The 16631-nt window shown below is 45.3% G+C and overlaps 1 protein-coding gene across 1 annotated transcript in view; it reads left to right on the plus strand.

The window, feature by feature from the left end:
• Positions 1 to 5708: 5708 nt before the first annotated feature.
• Positions 5709 to 16631, plus strand: part of stap2b (signal transducing adaptor family member 2b) — a 60813-nt gene continuing 49890 nt past the window's right edge. Inside the window, exon 1 of the mRNA XM_078198143.1 lies at positions 5709 to 5859. Within this exon, the coding sequence (XP_078054269.1) occupies positions 5770 to 5859 (90 nt within the window). The 5' untranslated portion in view covers positions 5709 to 5769. The remainder of the gene's footprint in view (positions 5860 to 16631) is intronic.

The raw sequence follows: 16631 nt of genomic DNA on the forward strand, positions 1-16631 counted from the left end.
GGAACTGACCACTCCCCCCCCTCACCTGGTTGTACCTTTGAAGAGAAAAAATTCATGTGATAAGAGAAAAGATTCTTCAGGTGAAGAAGGGGCTAAGAGCTCCGAAAGCTTGTGTGGCTTTTGCTACCAAATAAACCTGTTGGACTTTAACCTGGTGTTGTTAAACTTCTTAATAAGAGAAAAGAGCAGAGGATTGAATCTAATTGTGAGGCTGTACCAAAGAATTGACAAGAACAATGGTTCACTAGTTCTCATTCTCTTATCTTCTTTGGATCCATCATGAAGCAGGCATGAGCCCATAACAAAATCTGTCTCCAATATAATGACGTTGATATGGTAATCTCTCTGTCTACTGGTATAGTAAATGCATACATTTAACAACAGGGTTGAGGCACATTATTGAGGGTTTTAATCTGATTGTAACCCACAGCTATACTTAACCTGGGAGTGGTGGACACTAATGGCACCAAGAATTGAAAATTATTCCATTCTCCAGATACAACTTTACCTTGAGGAGTGGAAGAATAAATGCAGACCCATTTCCATCTTAACCCAATGCAAACATTATAACAACTTGCATTTATATAGCAATTGTGAAAATGTTCTAAAGCACTTGACACAAGTGGAGGGACGAGAATGTATATTGACCAAGAAAGAGGGCTTAAGGGTGATTAAAGATTTGATTATATAGGAGTACTTATGAAAGGCTTGAATATCAAGTTCGGACAACAAGGAGAACCATTGTTAATCCTTTCTACTCAGGCCTCCCATCCTCCAACACCCGTGCTCCCAAATCTGACCGCCACCCCTTCCCTCCCCACAACCACACCACTCCCTAAGCTTTTTAAATTCATACTTGCGATATGGATGTTGTTAGCAAGACTGATATTTATTGCCCAACTCTTGTTTGCCCTGAGAAGTTGATAGTGAGCCACTTCCATGGACTACTGAAGTCCGTGCATCAACAGAGCTCCCACAGTTCTGTTAAGTAGGGAGATCCAGAATTTTGACCCACTGACAAGGAAGGAAGAGCAATTAATGCCCAAGTCAGATCAGAATGTGACTTAAAGGAACTTGAAGCATTTCATGCATCTGCTGCCATTGTCTTTTTAAATGGTACAGATTGTGGCTTTAAGAGGGACTCTCAGAGAATCAGTTGCAACACACTTCACCCCACAGCACACTGGTGGCCGAGACAATGCATGTTTAAGATGGAGATGAATTGCTGATCAAATTATCATGAGTCATATTGGTCTTGGATGTCTCAAGTGTTGTTGGAACTGTACCCATTCTGGGCACGTGAAGAACAATCCATCTTTTGCTTGACTCGTTCTTTGTAGGGAAATCTAAGAGAATTTCTGATCAAGCCATCAAATTAGTAAGGGTTTTGAATATAGAAAATCCAATTCATTGGTCAACAGGTTGATACCCTTTAGGAGATTTATAGTTGCAGTGGGATATGGAATGTCCTGCTAGGAATAGTGATGAAAGCTTGAATCATAGAAACCCTACAGTGCAGAAGGAGGCCATTCGGCCCATCGAGTCTGCACCGACAACAATCCCATCCAGGCCCTATCCCCGTAATCCCACATATTTACCCCACTAATGTCTCTAACCTACACATCCTGGGACACTGAGGGAAAAGTTAGCAAGGCTAATGCACCTAACCTGCACGTCTTTGGACTGTGGGAGGAAACCGGAGCACCCAGAGGAAACCCACGCAGACACGGGGAGAATGTGCAAACTCCACACAGACAGTGACCCAAGCTGGGAATCGAACCCGGGTTCCTGGCGCTGTGAGGCAGCAGTGCTAACCACTGTGCCACCGTTCCGCCAATCAAAATTGGTTTAATTGATAAATGGGTGAATATTCAAGAAAGGAAAAAATGAAAAGAGTTTGCGGAAAGTGCTGTGAAATGCCACAAAGTAGGTAGCTCCTTTGGAGAGCCAAAGCAAATATAATTACTCTCTATAATGCTGTAAAAGTGTCCCCATTCTATTTCCCCCCATCTCTTTCAATATATGAACAAATGTCCCTTCGTACTGTTAACGGTGAGTCAGAACATGCATAGGGCTTTATAAGAATAATGGTGTTATCAACAAACAGGTAGATGTGGCATTTGAAGAAAATAAAAGATTTGCAGTTTTGCAGCATCATTGGTTACTCCTGAATGCCCCAAAGCCCTTTGCAGCCAATTGATCAATTTTTGAAGTGCAGTTACTGTAGTAATGTAGGAAACACAACAGCCATGTTGTACACAGGAAACTCCCACAAACTGTTACGAAATAATGACTAGATCACCACAGCACAGAGGGAAAACCCACTCTTCTCTCAGATAGTGTCATGGAGTGAGTCTTGATCCCGCAACCTTCAGACTCTGAGATGGGGTTGCTCGAACTGAGCCATAACTCAGTCATTTTCAGAAGTGTTAATCACATTGTTCATGGTGAGTCAGAGGACTGATTATTTTATAACAATTGTGGCATTATCAAAAAACTACTATGGAAGGTGTTTCAGGAAAAAGGTGTAATATTCGAAGAAAGAGCTGCATTTATACAGCACTTTTCACAGCATCAGGGTGTCCCACATCACCTTAGCGATAATGATGTACTTTTGAAACTAACAATCATTTTTTTAAATTCATAGAATCATAGAATCACTACAGTGCAGATGGAGGCCATTCAGCCCATCGAGCCTGCACTGACAACAATCCCACCCAGGCCCTATCCCCGTAACCCCACGTTAATCCCCCTGACACTAAGGGGCAATTTACCATGGCTAAATCAACCTAATCCGCACATCTTTGGAATGTGTGAGGAAACTGGAGCACCCAAAGGAAACCCACGCAGACACCCAAGGCTGGAATTGAACCCACGTCCCTGGCACTATGAGGGGTTTTAAGTTTAAGTTTATTTATCAGTGTCACAAGTAGGCTTACATTAACACTGCAGTGAAGTTACAGTGAAAATCCCCTAGTTGCCACACTCCGGCGGCGCCTGTTCGGGTACACCGAGGGGGATTTTAGCACGGCCAATGCACCTAACCGGCATGTCTTTTGGACTGTGGGAGGAAACTACAGCACCCGGAGGAAACCCACGCAGACACGGGGAGAACGTGCAGACTCCGCACAGACAGTGACCCGAGGCTGGAGTTGAACCCAGGTTCCTGGCTCTGTGAGGCAGCTATGCTAACAACTGTGCCACCGTACTGCCCTTGAGAATATGGTGGTGTGCTGTCTTCTGGGGATGATGGGCATTCATGGGATGTGGACATCATTGGCTAGACCAGCATTTATCTCATATCCCTAGTTGCCCTTGAGAAGGTGCTAGTGAGCTGCCTTCTTGAATCGCTGCAGTCCATGTGTTGTAGGTACACCCACAGTGCTGTTAAGGAGGGAGTTCCAGGATTTTGACCCAGGGACCATGAAGGAATAGTGGTATATTTCCAAGCCAGAATGGTATGTGGCTTAGAGGGGAACCTCCAGGTGGTGGTGTTCCCAGTTATCTACTGCCCTTGTTCTGCTAGGTGGTAGAGGTCACAGGTTTGGAAGATGCTTTTAAAGGACCTTTGGTGAGATGTTGCAGTGCATCTTGTAGATGGTACACATTGCTTCCACTGTGCATCGGTGGTGGAGGGAGTGAATATTTGTGGATGATGCTGAGCTTATTGGATGGTATTGAATTCTTGAGTGTTGTTGGAGCCGCACTCATTTGGGCATATGGGGAGTATTCCATCACACTTCCGACTTGTGCCTTGTAGATAGTGGACAGGCTTAGAGGAGTCAGAAGGTGAGTCACTGCAGAATTTCCAGCTTCTGACCTGCTCTTGTAACCACGGTATTTATGTGGTGGTCTAGTTCAGTTTCTGGTCAATGGCAACCGCAGAATGTTGATAGTGGGGGGTTCAGCGATGGTAGTACATTTGATTTATCAAGGGGAGATTTGTTTTTGGAGATGGTCATTGTCTGGCACTTTTGTGGTGCCAATGTTATTTGCCACTCATCATCCCAAGCCTGGATAGAGTCCAGGTGATGCTGCATTTGGACATGGGCTGCTTCGGTATCTGAGGATTCATGAGCGGTGCTGAACATTGCGCAATCATCAGCAAACATCCCCACTTCCAACACAATGACGGCAGGAAGATCATTGATGAAGCAGCTGGAGATGGTTGGACACCTCATTGAGGAACTCCCCCACTCTTTATCCATAGTCCTACAATTATTTCTTTCCAAGAATATATTAAATTCCCAGTTGAAAGTTGTTATTGCTTCCACTAGTCTTTACATGCAGTGCACTCCAGATTATAATTAACTACTGGTTGTAACGAATCTCATCAGCCACCCAACTCTTTAACCCATTTGCTTACAGTTGCTTAAAAGCTGCATCAAATCTTTGCCATGGCCTGACACACTTAGGATTTTGCAGTGTCTCAGTGATTGGATTTATGATTTTGTGATTCTGACTGGGGCGGGTGGAGGGGGCGGGGGGGGGATAGTTTCCCTGCTGCTATTATTATGAAGAAAAAAGGGGGAGTTATCCCTGGCAAACATTTATCCCCCAAATCACCATCACCAAAACAGATTCTAAAGGTCATCATCACACTGCTCTCTCAGGGAACTTAAATAATAGCAAAATACTGTGGATGCTGGAAATCTGAATTGAAAACAGAAACTGTTGGATAAACTCAGAAGGTCGGGCAGCATCTGTGGAGCGAGAAACAGAGTTAATGTTTTGCATCTATATGAGTAGAAGTGTCATATTGGACTTGAGACATTAATTCTGTTTCTCTCTCCACAGATGCTGCCAGACCTGTTGAGTTTATTCAGCATTTTCTGTTTCTGCATCTAGAATCCATAGAATCCCTACAGTGCAGAAGGTGGCCGTTCGGCCCATCGAGCCTGCACCAACAACAATCCCACCCAGGCCCTATCCCCATAAGCCCATGTATTTACCCTGCTAATCCCCCTGACACTAAGGGGAAATTTAGTATGGCCAATCAACCTAACCTGTACATCTTTGGACTGTGGGAGGAAACTGGAGCACCGGGAGGAAACCCACACAGACATGGGGAGAATAAGCAAACTCCACACAGACAATGACCAAAGGTTGGAATTGAACCAATGCCCCTGGCGCTGTGAGGCAGCAGTTCTGGGAGCATGGGAGCTTGCTGTATTGGTTACTGCCTTTCCTACATTAGTTCATTGAAACATAGGAAATAGATGCAGGAGTAGATCATTTGGTTCTTCAAGCCTTCTCCATCATTCATTTTAACCATGGCTGATCATCATGGCTGTAGAGTGTTTTGAGACTGGTGAAGGTAAAAAGCGCTACATAAATGCAAATCTTCATTTAATGGGAAAACTCTCCTGTGCCACCTGTCAATGGGGTTTTGGGTCTGTAATAGTGGCGAGCTAAAATTTAAGGCTTCTGCTACTGACCTTTCAACACATCTTCTGAAACGTGTTTCTTGGCCATTTACTCTAGACTCCAGGTGCCCCCAGGGTTATAGAAACACAACATGTGTTTTGATATGAACTTACCGGATCACTGAGAAAGAGGGAGGGGGTTGTAACAAAATCTTGTAATGGGCATGAATGGGAGCCAATCCTTTGCTCTCCATGATCCAATCAGTTTCATCAAGGGGTGGGACCTGACAAACATTGTTCAGGTACCGTCACGAACATTCCAAACTTGCACACCTCCTGGAATAGTATTGAAGTCACTCAACTTGTCGTCTCCCAGTCAGTTCGCCCGCACCACACCGATACCATGGCAGCCCCCAGGCCACCAAGAGTCAGAATATCCGTCATTCCTGGCTACCATGAGAGTTATTTAGAAAAATACGAGTCCAAAAGCCAGGTAATTATATTTACAATCGATTCACTTTAATATTTCATTATGTGTGGCGAGTTAAATTTTAACTCGGGAACTTTGACAAATGCTTTAAGAGGTTGCTGTAATATTAATTGACTTGGTTGCATCTGGTGACCGTGAATTGTAAATATGTTGCATAGTTTTTTTTGCCACCAAAAAATCTATTTTTGATATTACAAAGAGGTGGAAGGGGCACGAGTCTCTTTTCAGGGATGGCACGTTTTGCCAAGAGTACAGACTGGCAGTAAATGGGCACAGCGGGCAGCAAGGGAGTGGAATTGTTCCTGTTGGGACAGTGAGGGTGCTGTTAGAGAGATTGCCCCACCCCCCGACACAATTTCTCATGCCAAAGGAAATCAAACATTACTCAGGCCGGTTGTTTGAGTACAGCTGGAGGGATCAAAGTTCGGAAAGCGCTGGGGATTTCCCCTTGTCCTGGCCGATCAGTGGGTCCGTCGCAATTCATGTAGCCGGGTGAAATCCCAATCTGCCCCCCGTCTCAACCCCTAACCCTTCAGTTGTTTCTTTTTGACTCCAGGATTGCTGCTTCCTCGACTCCATCTGTTCGACACCTTGATCGCTTTTTTGTGTGAAAAAAAATCCCGATTACTTGTACCATAATGAGCATTTGCCAATTTGAACTTCAGTTGAAGAGTAACCAGTTCTAAACTCTATAGATATCTACAAGATTGCATCTCCTTTATAGGCTGAAAAGTCTGAACTCAGATGAAAAGTTGGTTCCTCATAATTCAGAACCCTGGATATCAGTCTTGCGGTACTTCCCCATTCCCTTGCGGCAGTATTCAAGATGTAGCATAAAATGTTTGATCATTATCTTCTGCGGGTGGCATGGTGGCACAGTGGTGATCCAATTGCTCCATCCCACAGTGGTTAGCACTGCTGCCTCACAGCTCACCACCACCAGGTTCGATTCCCGGCTCCGGTCACTGTCTGTGCGGAGTCTGCACGTTCTCCCTGTGTCTGCGTGGGTTTCCTCTGGGTGCTCCGGTTTCCTCCCACAATCCGAAAGACGCACTGGTTAGGTGCATTGGCCACGCTAAATTCTCCCTCGATGCACCCGAACAGGCGCCAGAGTGTGGCGATTAGGGGATTTTTCACAGTAACTTAATTGCAGTGTTAATGTAAGCCTACTTGTGACACTAATAAACAAACTGTAACTTTAAACTTGTGACTGATATTCTGTTGCCATAGTGATAAAGAGTACAACAGCACCCTGTGGTTATTGTTACTCAGTGTTGGTTGGATGTGTTCAACACTCAACTCAAGACCTCTGCTTTGCCATTAGCCGTATCAAGATCAATTGTGTGCTGTGACGAGTGGAGATAAGAGGTGGTGCTGCAGCCATGGATACCTGAGAGGTGGAAGGTCAGCACCTACAGAATGAAGAACTCTGGTTAGACATCTCTAAGCAATTGAGATGTTACGTCAGAGTGGGGCAAAAGTACTGAATGTGTGCCCCAAGGTTCAATACTATTGGGGGACATGATATTGTTTCTATTTGACACAAGTGACTAGGATATACAGAAATCTAATGCAAGATGATCGAGTGTTTGCAGATAATGCTAAACTAGATCATAGAATCCCTACAGTGCAGAAGGAGGCCATTCGGCCCATTGAGTCTGCACCGACCACAGTCCTACCCAGGCCCTATCCCCATAACCCTACTTATTTAGTAAGGTAAATTTCCTACTAAACCCCTGACGCTAAGGGGCAATTAGGCATAGCTAATCAACCTAACCCGCACATCTTTGGACTGTGGGAGGAAACCGGAGCACCCACATCCCGCAGACACGAGTAGAATATGCAAACTCCACACAGACAGTGACCCAAACTGGGAATAGAACCTGGGTCCCTGGTGTTGTGAGGCAGCAGTGCTAACCACTGTGGGATGGGGCAATTGGATCACAAGAGGCAGCTTAAATTATACAAAGTGTTGGGTTGAGTGGGCAGAATGATGGCAGATGAAGTTGAATTTAGATAAAATAAAAAAAATGACAGGAAAGGAAAGCAAACATTGTTCCTATTCTCTTTTGTGCACTTTCTCTATTTCAAATGTTGGATTCTTTACCACCCTTTACATTCAGGCTTGTTTCTGGTAATACATTCATCTGTGATAGCTCTTGTATTAATTCATTAGAGGTAGGTGTCACTGGCTGGGCCAGCATTTATTGCCCATCCCTAATTGCCCTTGAGAAGGCGGTGGTGAGCTGCCTTCTTGAACCACTGTAGTCCAACTGGTGCAGGTGCACCCACAATGCGTTAGAGAGGGAGTTCCAGATTTTGCGCAATGACAGTGAAGGTTTCCCGTGCCTTGGTTGCTGCCTGTCCGACTTCATCCCTTTTTGACGTTCTAGTGGTTTAGGGCAGCACGGTGGCACTGTGGTTAGCACTGCTGTCTCACAGCGCCAGGGACCCGGGTTCGATTCCCGGCTTGGGTCACTGTCTGTGTGGAGTTTGCACGTTCTCCCCGTGTCTGCGTGGGTTTCCTCCGGGTGCTCCTGTTTCCTCCACACTCCAAAGGTGTGCGGGTTGGGTGGAGTAGCCGTGTTAAATTGCCCCTTAGGGGACTAGCTAGGTTAAATGCATGGGGTTATAGGGATTGGGCCTGGATGGGATTGTGGTCAGTGCTGACTTGATGGGCCGAATGGCCTCCTTCTGCACTGTAGCAATTCTATGATAGCTGAGTGGCTTGCTAGCCATTTCAGAGGGCAGTTGAAAGTCAACCACTTTGCTGTGGCTCTGGAGTCACGTGTTGGCTAGACCAGGTAAGGATGGTAGATTTCCTTCCTTAAAGGACACTAGTGAACCAGAAGTGTTTTCTGACAATCGACAATGGTTTCATGGTCATCATTAGACTTTTACTTCCAGATTTTTATTGAATTCAAATTCCACCAATTGATTTGAATCCTGAGCCATTTGCCACAACAGCTTTTAGTTATGGCATCTTATCATTAATTCTACTAGTATAATATATCCTATTATAAATTCACCTTTTAAAGCCGGTTAGTCTTACTTCGGTGGTCGGTAAGTTAATGGAAAAGGTCCTGAGGGATAGGATTTACCACCATTTAGACAGATACAGCTTAATCTGGGATAGTCAACACGGATTCATGAAGGGTAAGTCTTGCCTCACAAATTTGATTGAATTTTTTGAGGAGGTAACTAAGTGTGTTGATGAAGGTAGAGCAGTTGATGTCATATACATGGATTTTAGTAAGGCGTTTGATAAGGTTCCCCATGGTCGGCTCATGAAGAAAGTAAGGAGGAGTGGGATAGAGGGAAATTTGGCTGATTGGATAAGTAACTGGCTATCTCATAGAAGACAGTGGGTGGTGGTGGATGGAAAATGTTCAGACTGGAGACCAGTTACCAATGGTGTACCACAAGGATCAGTGCTTGGTCCTCTGCTATTTGTGATTTTTATCAATGACTTGGAGGAGGGGGCTGAAGGGTGGATCAGTAAATTTGCGGATGACACCAAGATTGGTGGAGTAGTGGATGAGGTGGAGGGCTGTTGTAGGCTGCAAAGTGACATTGATAGGATGCAGAGCTGGGCTGAAAAATGGCAGATGGAGTTTAACCCTGATAAGTGCGAGGTGATTCATTTTGGTAGGACAAATTTGAATGTGGATTACAGAGTCAAAGGTAGGGTTCTGAGGAATGTGGAGGAACAGAGAGATGTTGGGGTTCATATCCACAGATCTCTGAAGGTTGCCACTCAAGTGGATAGAGCCGTGAAGAAGGCCTATAGTGTGTTAGCGCTTATTAACAGGGGGTTTGAGTTTGAGAGCCGTGGGGTTATGCTGCAACTGTACAGGACCTTGGTGAGACCACATTTGGAATATTGTGTGCAGTTCTGGTCACCTCACTATAAGAAGGATGTAGAAGCACTGGAAAGAGTGCAAAGGAGATTTACCAGGATGCTGCCTGGTTTGGAGGGGAGGTCTTATGAGGAAAGGTTGAGGGAGATAGGGCTTTTCTCTTTAGAGCGGAAGAGGTTGAGAGGCGACTTAATAGAGATTTATAAGATGATGAGGGGGATAGATAGAGTGGACGTTCAGAGACTATTTCCTCGGGCGGATGTAGCTGTTACTAGGGGGCATAACTATAAGGTTCGTGGTGGAAAATATCGGAGGGATGTACGAGGTAGGTTCTTTACTCAGAGAGTGGTTGGGGTATGGAATGGACTGCCTGCTGTGATAGCGGAGTCGGACACTTTAGGAACTTTCAAGCGGTTATTGGATAGGCACATGGAGCACACTAGAATGATAGGGAGTGGGATAGCTTGATCTTGGTTTCGGAAAAGGTTTGGCACAACATCAAGGGCCGAAGGGCCTGTTCTGTGCCGTACTGTTCTATGTTCTATAAGTTCCCCTATTCTTGATTTGTGGTTCCCGTATATCTCTCTGGTTATCTTTATCAGGTGGACTGCTACTTTACAGCCTGTCTCACCTGCAATCCTGGTTCCTCCTAACCCTCTACTCCCATCTAGATCAAATTCCTTTCTATTTCTGGTCAATGTTCCTTGCAAGGTTACCTGTATACATTTATTTAACATGTCACCATCTTTCCTGTGTGAGGAAGGATTCCCAGTTATTAATTATGATGACACCAGCTCACAGGTTGATGAAAGAAGCAAAGGTGACTGGAAACTCTGAAGCTACGAAAGAGTTTGTATAAACAGTTTTAAAACTTCATTTACAAGATTTGAGTGTTGCTGGCTAGGCCAGCGTTTATTACCCTATTGCGATTGAGCAGGTGCTGGTGAGCTGCCTTCTTGAACCGCTGCAGTCCATGTGAAGATCGTACACCCACAGTGTTGCTAGGGAGGGAGTTCCAGGATTTTGACCCAGTGTCAGTGAAGGAACAGCGATATAGTTCCAAGTCAGATTGTTCAGTGGCTTAGAGGGGAATTTCCAGGTGGTGGTGTTCCCATGTGTCTGCTACCTTTGTCCTAGGTTGAAGTGATTGTGGCTTTGGAAGTTGCTGTCCAAGGAGCCTTGGTGAGTTCCTGCAATTCATCTTGTAGATGGTACACACTGCTGTTTTGGTGGTAGAGGGAATGCATGTTTGTGGATGGAATGCCAATCAAGCGGGCTACATTGTCCTGGATGGTATCAAGCTTCTTGCGTGTTCTTGGAGTGCTGCACCTATCCAGGCAAGTGGAGAGTATTCCACCACACTCCTGATTTGTGCCTTGTAGATGGTGGCCTGGCTTTGGGGAGTCAGGGGTGAGTTACTCACCGCAAGATTCCTAGCCTCTGACCTGCTCTTGTAGCCACAACATGGCTAGTGCAGTTGAGTTTCTGGTCAATGACAATCCCCTGGATGTTGATAGTAGTAATGCCATTGAATGTCAAGGGACGATGGTTAGATTCTCTCTTGGAGATGATGATTGCCTGACATTTCTGTGGCGCGAACATTACTCATCACTTGTCAGCCCAAGCATTGGACATGCCAGGCATCGACAAACACTGCAGAGGGTAATTAGGTTCAAGAGAACTATAAGGTTGCAGGAAGAAAATAAGTTAGATCATTTTCACCAACCAGATTATTGATATGTTCGTACTGCTTAATGGCACTATTACTGATGCCTTCCTCCCTTTGTTGAGGAAAGGGAGGAGACTGAGAGGACAGTAAATAGCTGGGCTACATTTTGGGGGAAAAGGCATACCTGGGTCAAGTTCCACATTACTGACTACTTATCTGTACTGGAAAGCTTCTCTGAGAGTGGCTAGCTCTGGTGTGCACCAAGCACAGCCATCACTTTAAAACATCCTCCACCTAATCATCTTCAGCTATTTCATCAATGACCTCTGTTCCATCAGAAAGCCGCAAGTGTTTGCTGATGATTCCATATTGCTCAGTATCATTCACCACTTTTCCGAAAATAAAGCACCCCTTCCCTACCACAACAGGACCTGGATAATGTCGAGACAAGGGCTGACAACTTATTTTAAAAGTTCATTTCATGAGATGTAGGTGTCGCTGGCTAGGCCAACATTTATTGCCCATCCTTAATTGCCCTTGAGAAGATGGTGGTGAGCTGCCTTCTTGAACCGCTGCAGTCCATGTGAAGATCGTACACCCACAGTGCTGCTAGGGAGGGAGTTCCAGAATTTTGACCCAGTGTCAGTGAAGGAACAGCGATATAGTTCCAAGTCAGAATGTTCAGTGGCTTAGAGGGGAATTTCCAGGTGGTGGCGTTCCCATGTGTCTGCCACCTTTGTCCTAGGCTGTAGTGATTGTGGGTTTGGAAGTTGCTGTCTAAGGAGCCTTGGTGAGTTCCCGCAATTCATCTTGTAGATGGTACAGACTGCTGTTTTGGTGGTAGAGGGAATGCATGTTTGTGGATGGAATGCCAATCAAGCGGGCTACCTTGTTCTGGATGGGTGTGGTGTAGGCTCACCGACAGTGCTGTAGGGAGGGAGTTCCAGCATTTTGACCCAGCGACAGTGAAGGAACGGCAACATAGTTCCAAGTCCGAATGGTGAGTGACTTGGAGGGGAACTGACAGACAACCTTTGCAGGACAGTTCCAGGCAACCAACATCTGCAACAAGAGAAAAAAGCCCATTCTTCTCTCTATGGCATTCAAAGGCAACTCCATCACTTAGAGTCTAAACTATCAAAACCTTGGCGATTATCATTGACCGGAGAAGGGGAAAGGGTTTTCAGAATTTTGACTCCATGATAAAGAAATTACAACCCATGTCAGAATGGTGTGCAACTTGAAGAGAAACGGAAAGATATGGTGTTCCCATAATCGTGCTGCTTACGTCCTTAATCTCAGTGGTACAGAATCTGTGGTTGGCAGCTGCTGTTGCAGTAAACATGGTGTTAATATAAGTCTGTTCTGTAGCAATAATGGTGTAGGGGTGGATATGGAACATAGAAGTAGGGGTACTGGTAAAGCAAACTGTTCTGTCCTACATCAGGCCGAACAGAGTATTGCTGCAGCTGTATCTACCCAGGTGAATAGTAATCCATGACCTCCTCATGGATGGTGATCCAACTTCGAGGAGTTATTGACCTCTGTCCTATGCCTGTAGCCACTTGTTGATCTCGTTGATCCATTTATATTTTTGCTTAATAATAATGGGATATTGATGGCCATGTTATTAAGTCCAGGATGCAATGGTTGTGGCCTATTCTTGTTGGAGATGCTCATTGTCAGGCATTTATGTGCTGCAGTTGTTGCCTGCCACTTGTCAGCATATCTATACCATGCAGCTGTATACATCATAGGAGGGCCCGGCGCTGGCCTAGGGGTGTTATTGCTAGACTATTAATCCAGAAAGTCAGCTAACGTTCTGGGAGCCCGGGTTCGAATCCCGCCATGGCAGATGGTAGAATTTGAATTCAATAAAAAAACATCTGGAATTAAGAATCCACTGATGACCATGAAACCATTGCTGATTGTTGGAAAAACCCATCTGATTCACTAATGTCCTATAGGGAAGGAAATCTTACTTGGTCTGGTCTACATGTGACTTCAGATCCACAGCAATGTGGTTGACTCCCAACTGCCCTCGGGGAACTAGGGATGGACAATAAATGCTGGTCAGCCAGTGACATCCATGTCCCATGAATGAATAAAAAAAAAGAAACATTGGAATTAGGGTGGTCCATGTTCGATCCCTTGAGCCTACACCACCATTCAACTAGGTTGTGGCTGATCTTCTGCTCAATGCCATTTTCCCACACTATCCCTATTTCCCTTAATACCTTTAATAATAACTAGAAATCTGTCTCTGTGTTGAATAAACTGAATGATTGAGCCACCACAGCTCTCCAGGGTGGAGAATTCCAAAGATTCACCACCCTCAGAGTGAAGTCATTTCTCCTCATCTCGGTCCTAAATGACCTACGTCTTATTCTGAGACTGTACCCTGGGTGCTAGACCCTCCAAAGCAAGGGTAAGCATCGTTCCTACATCTACTCTGTTGCGCCCCGGAAGAATCGTGTATGTCTCACTGAGGTCACCCCTCATTCTTCTAAGCTTTCAAGAAAACAAGGCCAGTCTCCTCTCAGGTTAATCCCGTCATCCCAGAAATAATTCTGGCAAACCTTGTTACACCTTGGGGCAGCACGGTGGCACAGTGATTAGCCTTACAGTGCCAGGGACCTGGGTTCAATTCAAGCCTTGGGTCACTGTCTGTGTGGAATTTGCACGTTCTCCCCGTGTCTGCGTGGGTTTCCTCCAGGTGCTCCGGTTTCCTCCCACACTCCAGAGATGTGCAGGTAAGGTGGTCTGGCCTTAATAAATTGCTCTAGTGTGTAGGTTTGATTCGTTAGGTATGGTGGATGCAGTGGGTTGCGGAGATGGGATAGAGGGGTGGATCTCCAAGGTTGGTGCAAACTCGATGGGCTGAATGGCCTCCTTCTGCAGTGTAGGGATTCTATGATTTCCTCTACCCTTCCTCATGTATACATCTTCATGTGTACATATTCAAACTTTATTACTCAGTAGTGATCACGAGTGGCAAATCCTGGCTCAGTTGTCGAAGCCAAAGACCAGGAAATGAGCTACACTACATCGGACAATATTAGCTAACTCAGCACAGACTGTTGATCTTTAAGTTCTGGCCCTGCATCAAACTGATCCAAGGATTTATGTATTGATCCATGTATTGGCAATGGATTTGCTTCAATCAACCAGTTTGTCTTTAACTTGTTCCTTGTGAATTTTGAGTGTGCCACGAAGAAATGCTGATGTCAGGGCTATTGTTACATTGTCTACTCCAAAATGTTTGTGTAACAGAAACCAAAAAAAACGTTATTTCAGTGTTTAAAGAAAAATCTTGTACCTCATAATTAGGAACATGTCTCATTTTGCGGTGGCACAGTGGTTAGCACTGCTGCCTCACAGCACCAGGGACCCAGGTTCGATTCCCAGCTCGGGTCACTGTCTGTGCGGAGACTGCACGTTCTCCCCGTGTCTGCGTGGGTTTCCTCCAGGTGCTCCTCCCACAGTCCCAAAGAGGTGCTGGTTAGATGCATTGGCCATGCTAAATTCTTCCCCAGTGTACCCGAACAGAGTGTGGCGACTAGGGGAATCTTGCAGTAAATTCATTGCAGTGTTCATGTAAGCCTACTTGTGACACTAATAAATAAACTTAAAACTTTCATCTGACCTTTTTAAACATTTGGGTTCCTTGTTTGTGATTTAAAAGATAATAATTATAAAAAGTATGTGCACTGACGTGATTTATGGTTTAACCTGGCAGGTAACCAGAAGTATTGGTATTTATAGTTTTTTTAATTAGTCATTGGAACAACTCAGTTTCTGTAAATGTGCGGTTACATCCTGCTGTCAGTATGAATAATACATGCACACAGACAGAATTATGCACACACTCCATGTATGGATGACACATGTGCACAGATCAACATATTGGAATAAAATATAGTGTCTTTAATGTGGATGTGCGTACACCTTCTTTGTCCTCCTCCCCCGCTCCCCCCTCCCCCCTCCCCCTCCACCCCCCCGGCCCCTTGAATGGCACAGTTCTTTAGACACAAGCTTTTCACCTCTGGAACCTGGATACAAATCAGTGTGGACTGATTTGACATTAGTTTCCCCTTTGTGTTTGCTGTAGAAGTCCTCTGTGACAGGACTTTAACAAAGTCTGTGTCCAATTCTGAGACCACGCAGGCTACAGCTTAAAACTGGCCACAGCGTAGTGATAGTGATTCACCCTGAGCTCGTAATCATATTCACAAAAGGATAGCTGGTATGCGGAAAAATGTTACACTTGAGCAGTTATGAGGTGGGGCCTGAAGTATGTTGATGAATCAATGTGCAGGAAGCTGTAATCTGCATCCAATCTTGCTGTAGCTGGCCTTAGAGTGTTTGCTGCAGATATCATTTGAAGAAATTGGGGAACAAACTTAGCCACCCCCCCCCACCATAAAACTTTAAAAACAGATATAAAAACTTGTGGCAAACAACCATAGAATCCCTACAGTACAGAAGGAGGCCATTCAGCCCTTCGAATCTGTACTGACCACAACCCACCCAGGCCCTTTTCCCGTAACCCCATACATTTACCCTGCTAACCTCCCTGACACTAGGGTCAATTTAGCATGTCCATCCATCTTTGAACTTTGGGAGGAAACCGGAACACCCGGAGGAAGCCCACACAGACACGAGGAGAATGTGCAAACTCCACACAGGTAGTCACCCAAGCCAGGAATTGAACCTGGGTCCCTGGTGCTGTGAGGCAGCAGTGCTAACCACCGTGCCGCCTCGACGTTGAGGTCATTGGGTATAGCCATGTGTTGAAGCAAGAAGCATAGTACTGCAGATACTGGAAGTCTGAAACAAAAGCAAGAATTGTTAGAAACATTCAGCTGGCTGGGCAGAATCTGTGGCAAAAACAAAAAAGCTAATATTTGAAGTTGTATGGTCTTGTGGTGCAGTGGGTAGCATCCCTGCCTCTGAGCCGGAAGCTCTGGGTTCGAGTCCCACCCCAGGACTTGATAGCCGAGGATGGTGCGTTCATAATGCGGCCAAACATGCTGCGTGTGAACCTGCAAAATCCTTTCATACATACCAATGACTGGCAGTAAGAGTGGGAGAGATTCCTGGTCAGCCACGCTTGATGTGGAGTGTGCCCCTCAGGCTATCAGCCTCTGGTGACAGACTAGTGACCTGTTCCAGGAATTACCAGCTATGGAAATGAACAAAGGTTTGTCTTAATGCGCCCCTAGGTGTGGGAAGAGAATTGGAAT

The sequence above is a fragment of the Mustelus asterias genome, chromosome 26, assembly GCF_964213995.1.
Source record: "Mustelus asterias chromosome 26, sMusAst1.hap1.1, whole genome shotgun sequence".
Classification (NCBI taxonomy): Eukaryota; Metazoa; Chordata; class Chondrichthyes; order Carcharhiniformes; family Triakidae; genus Mustelus; species Mustelus asterias.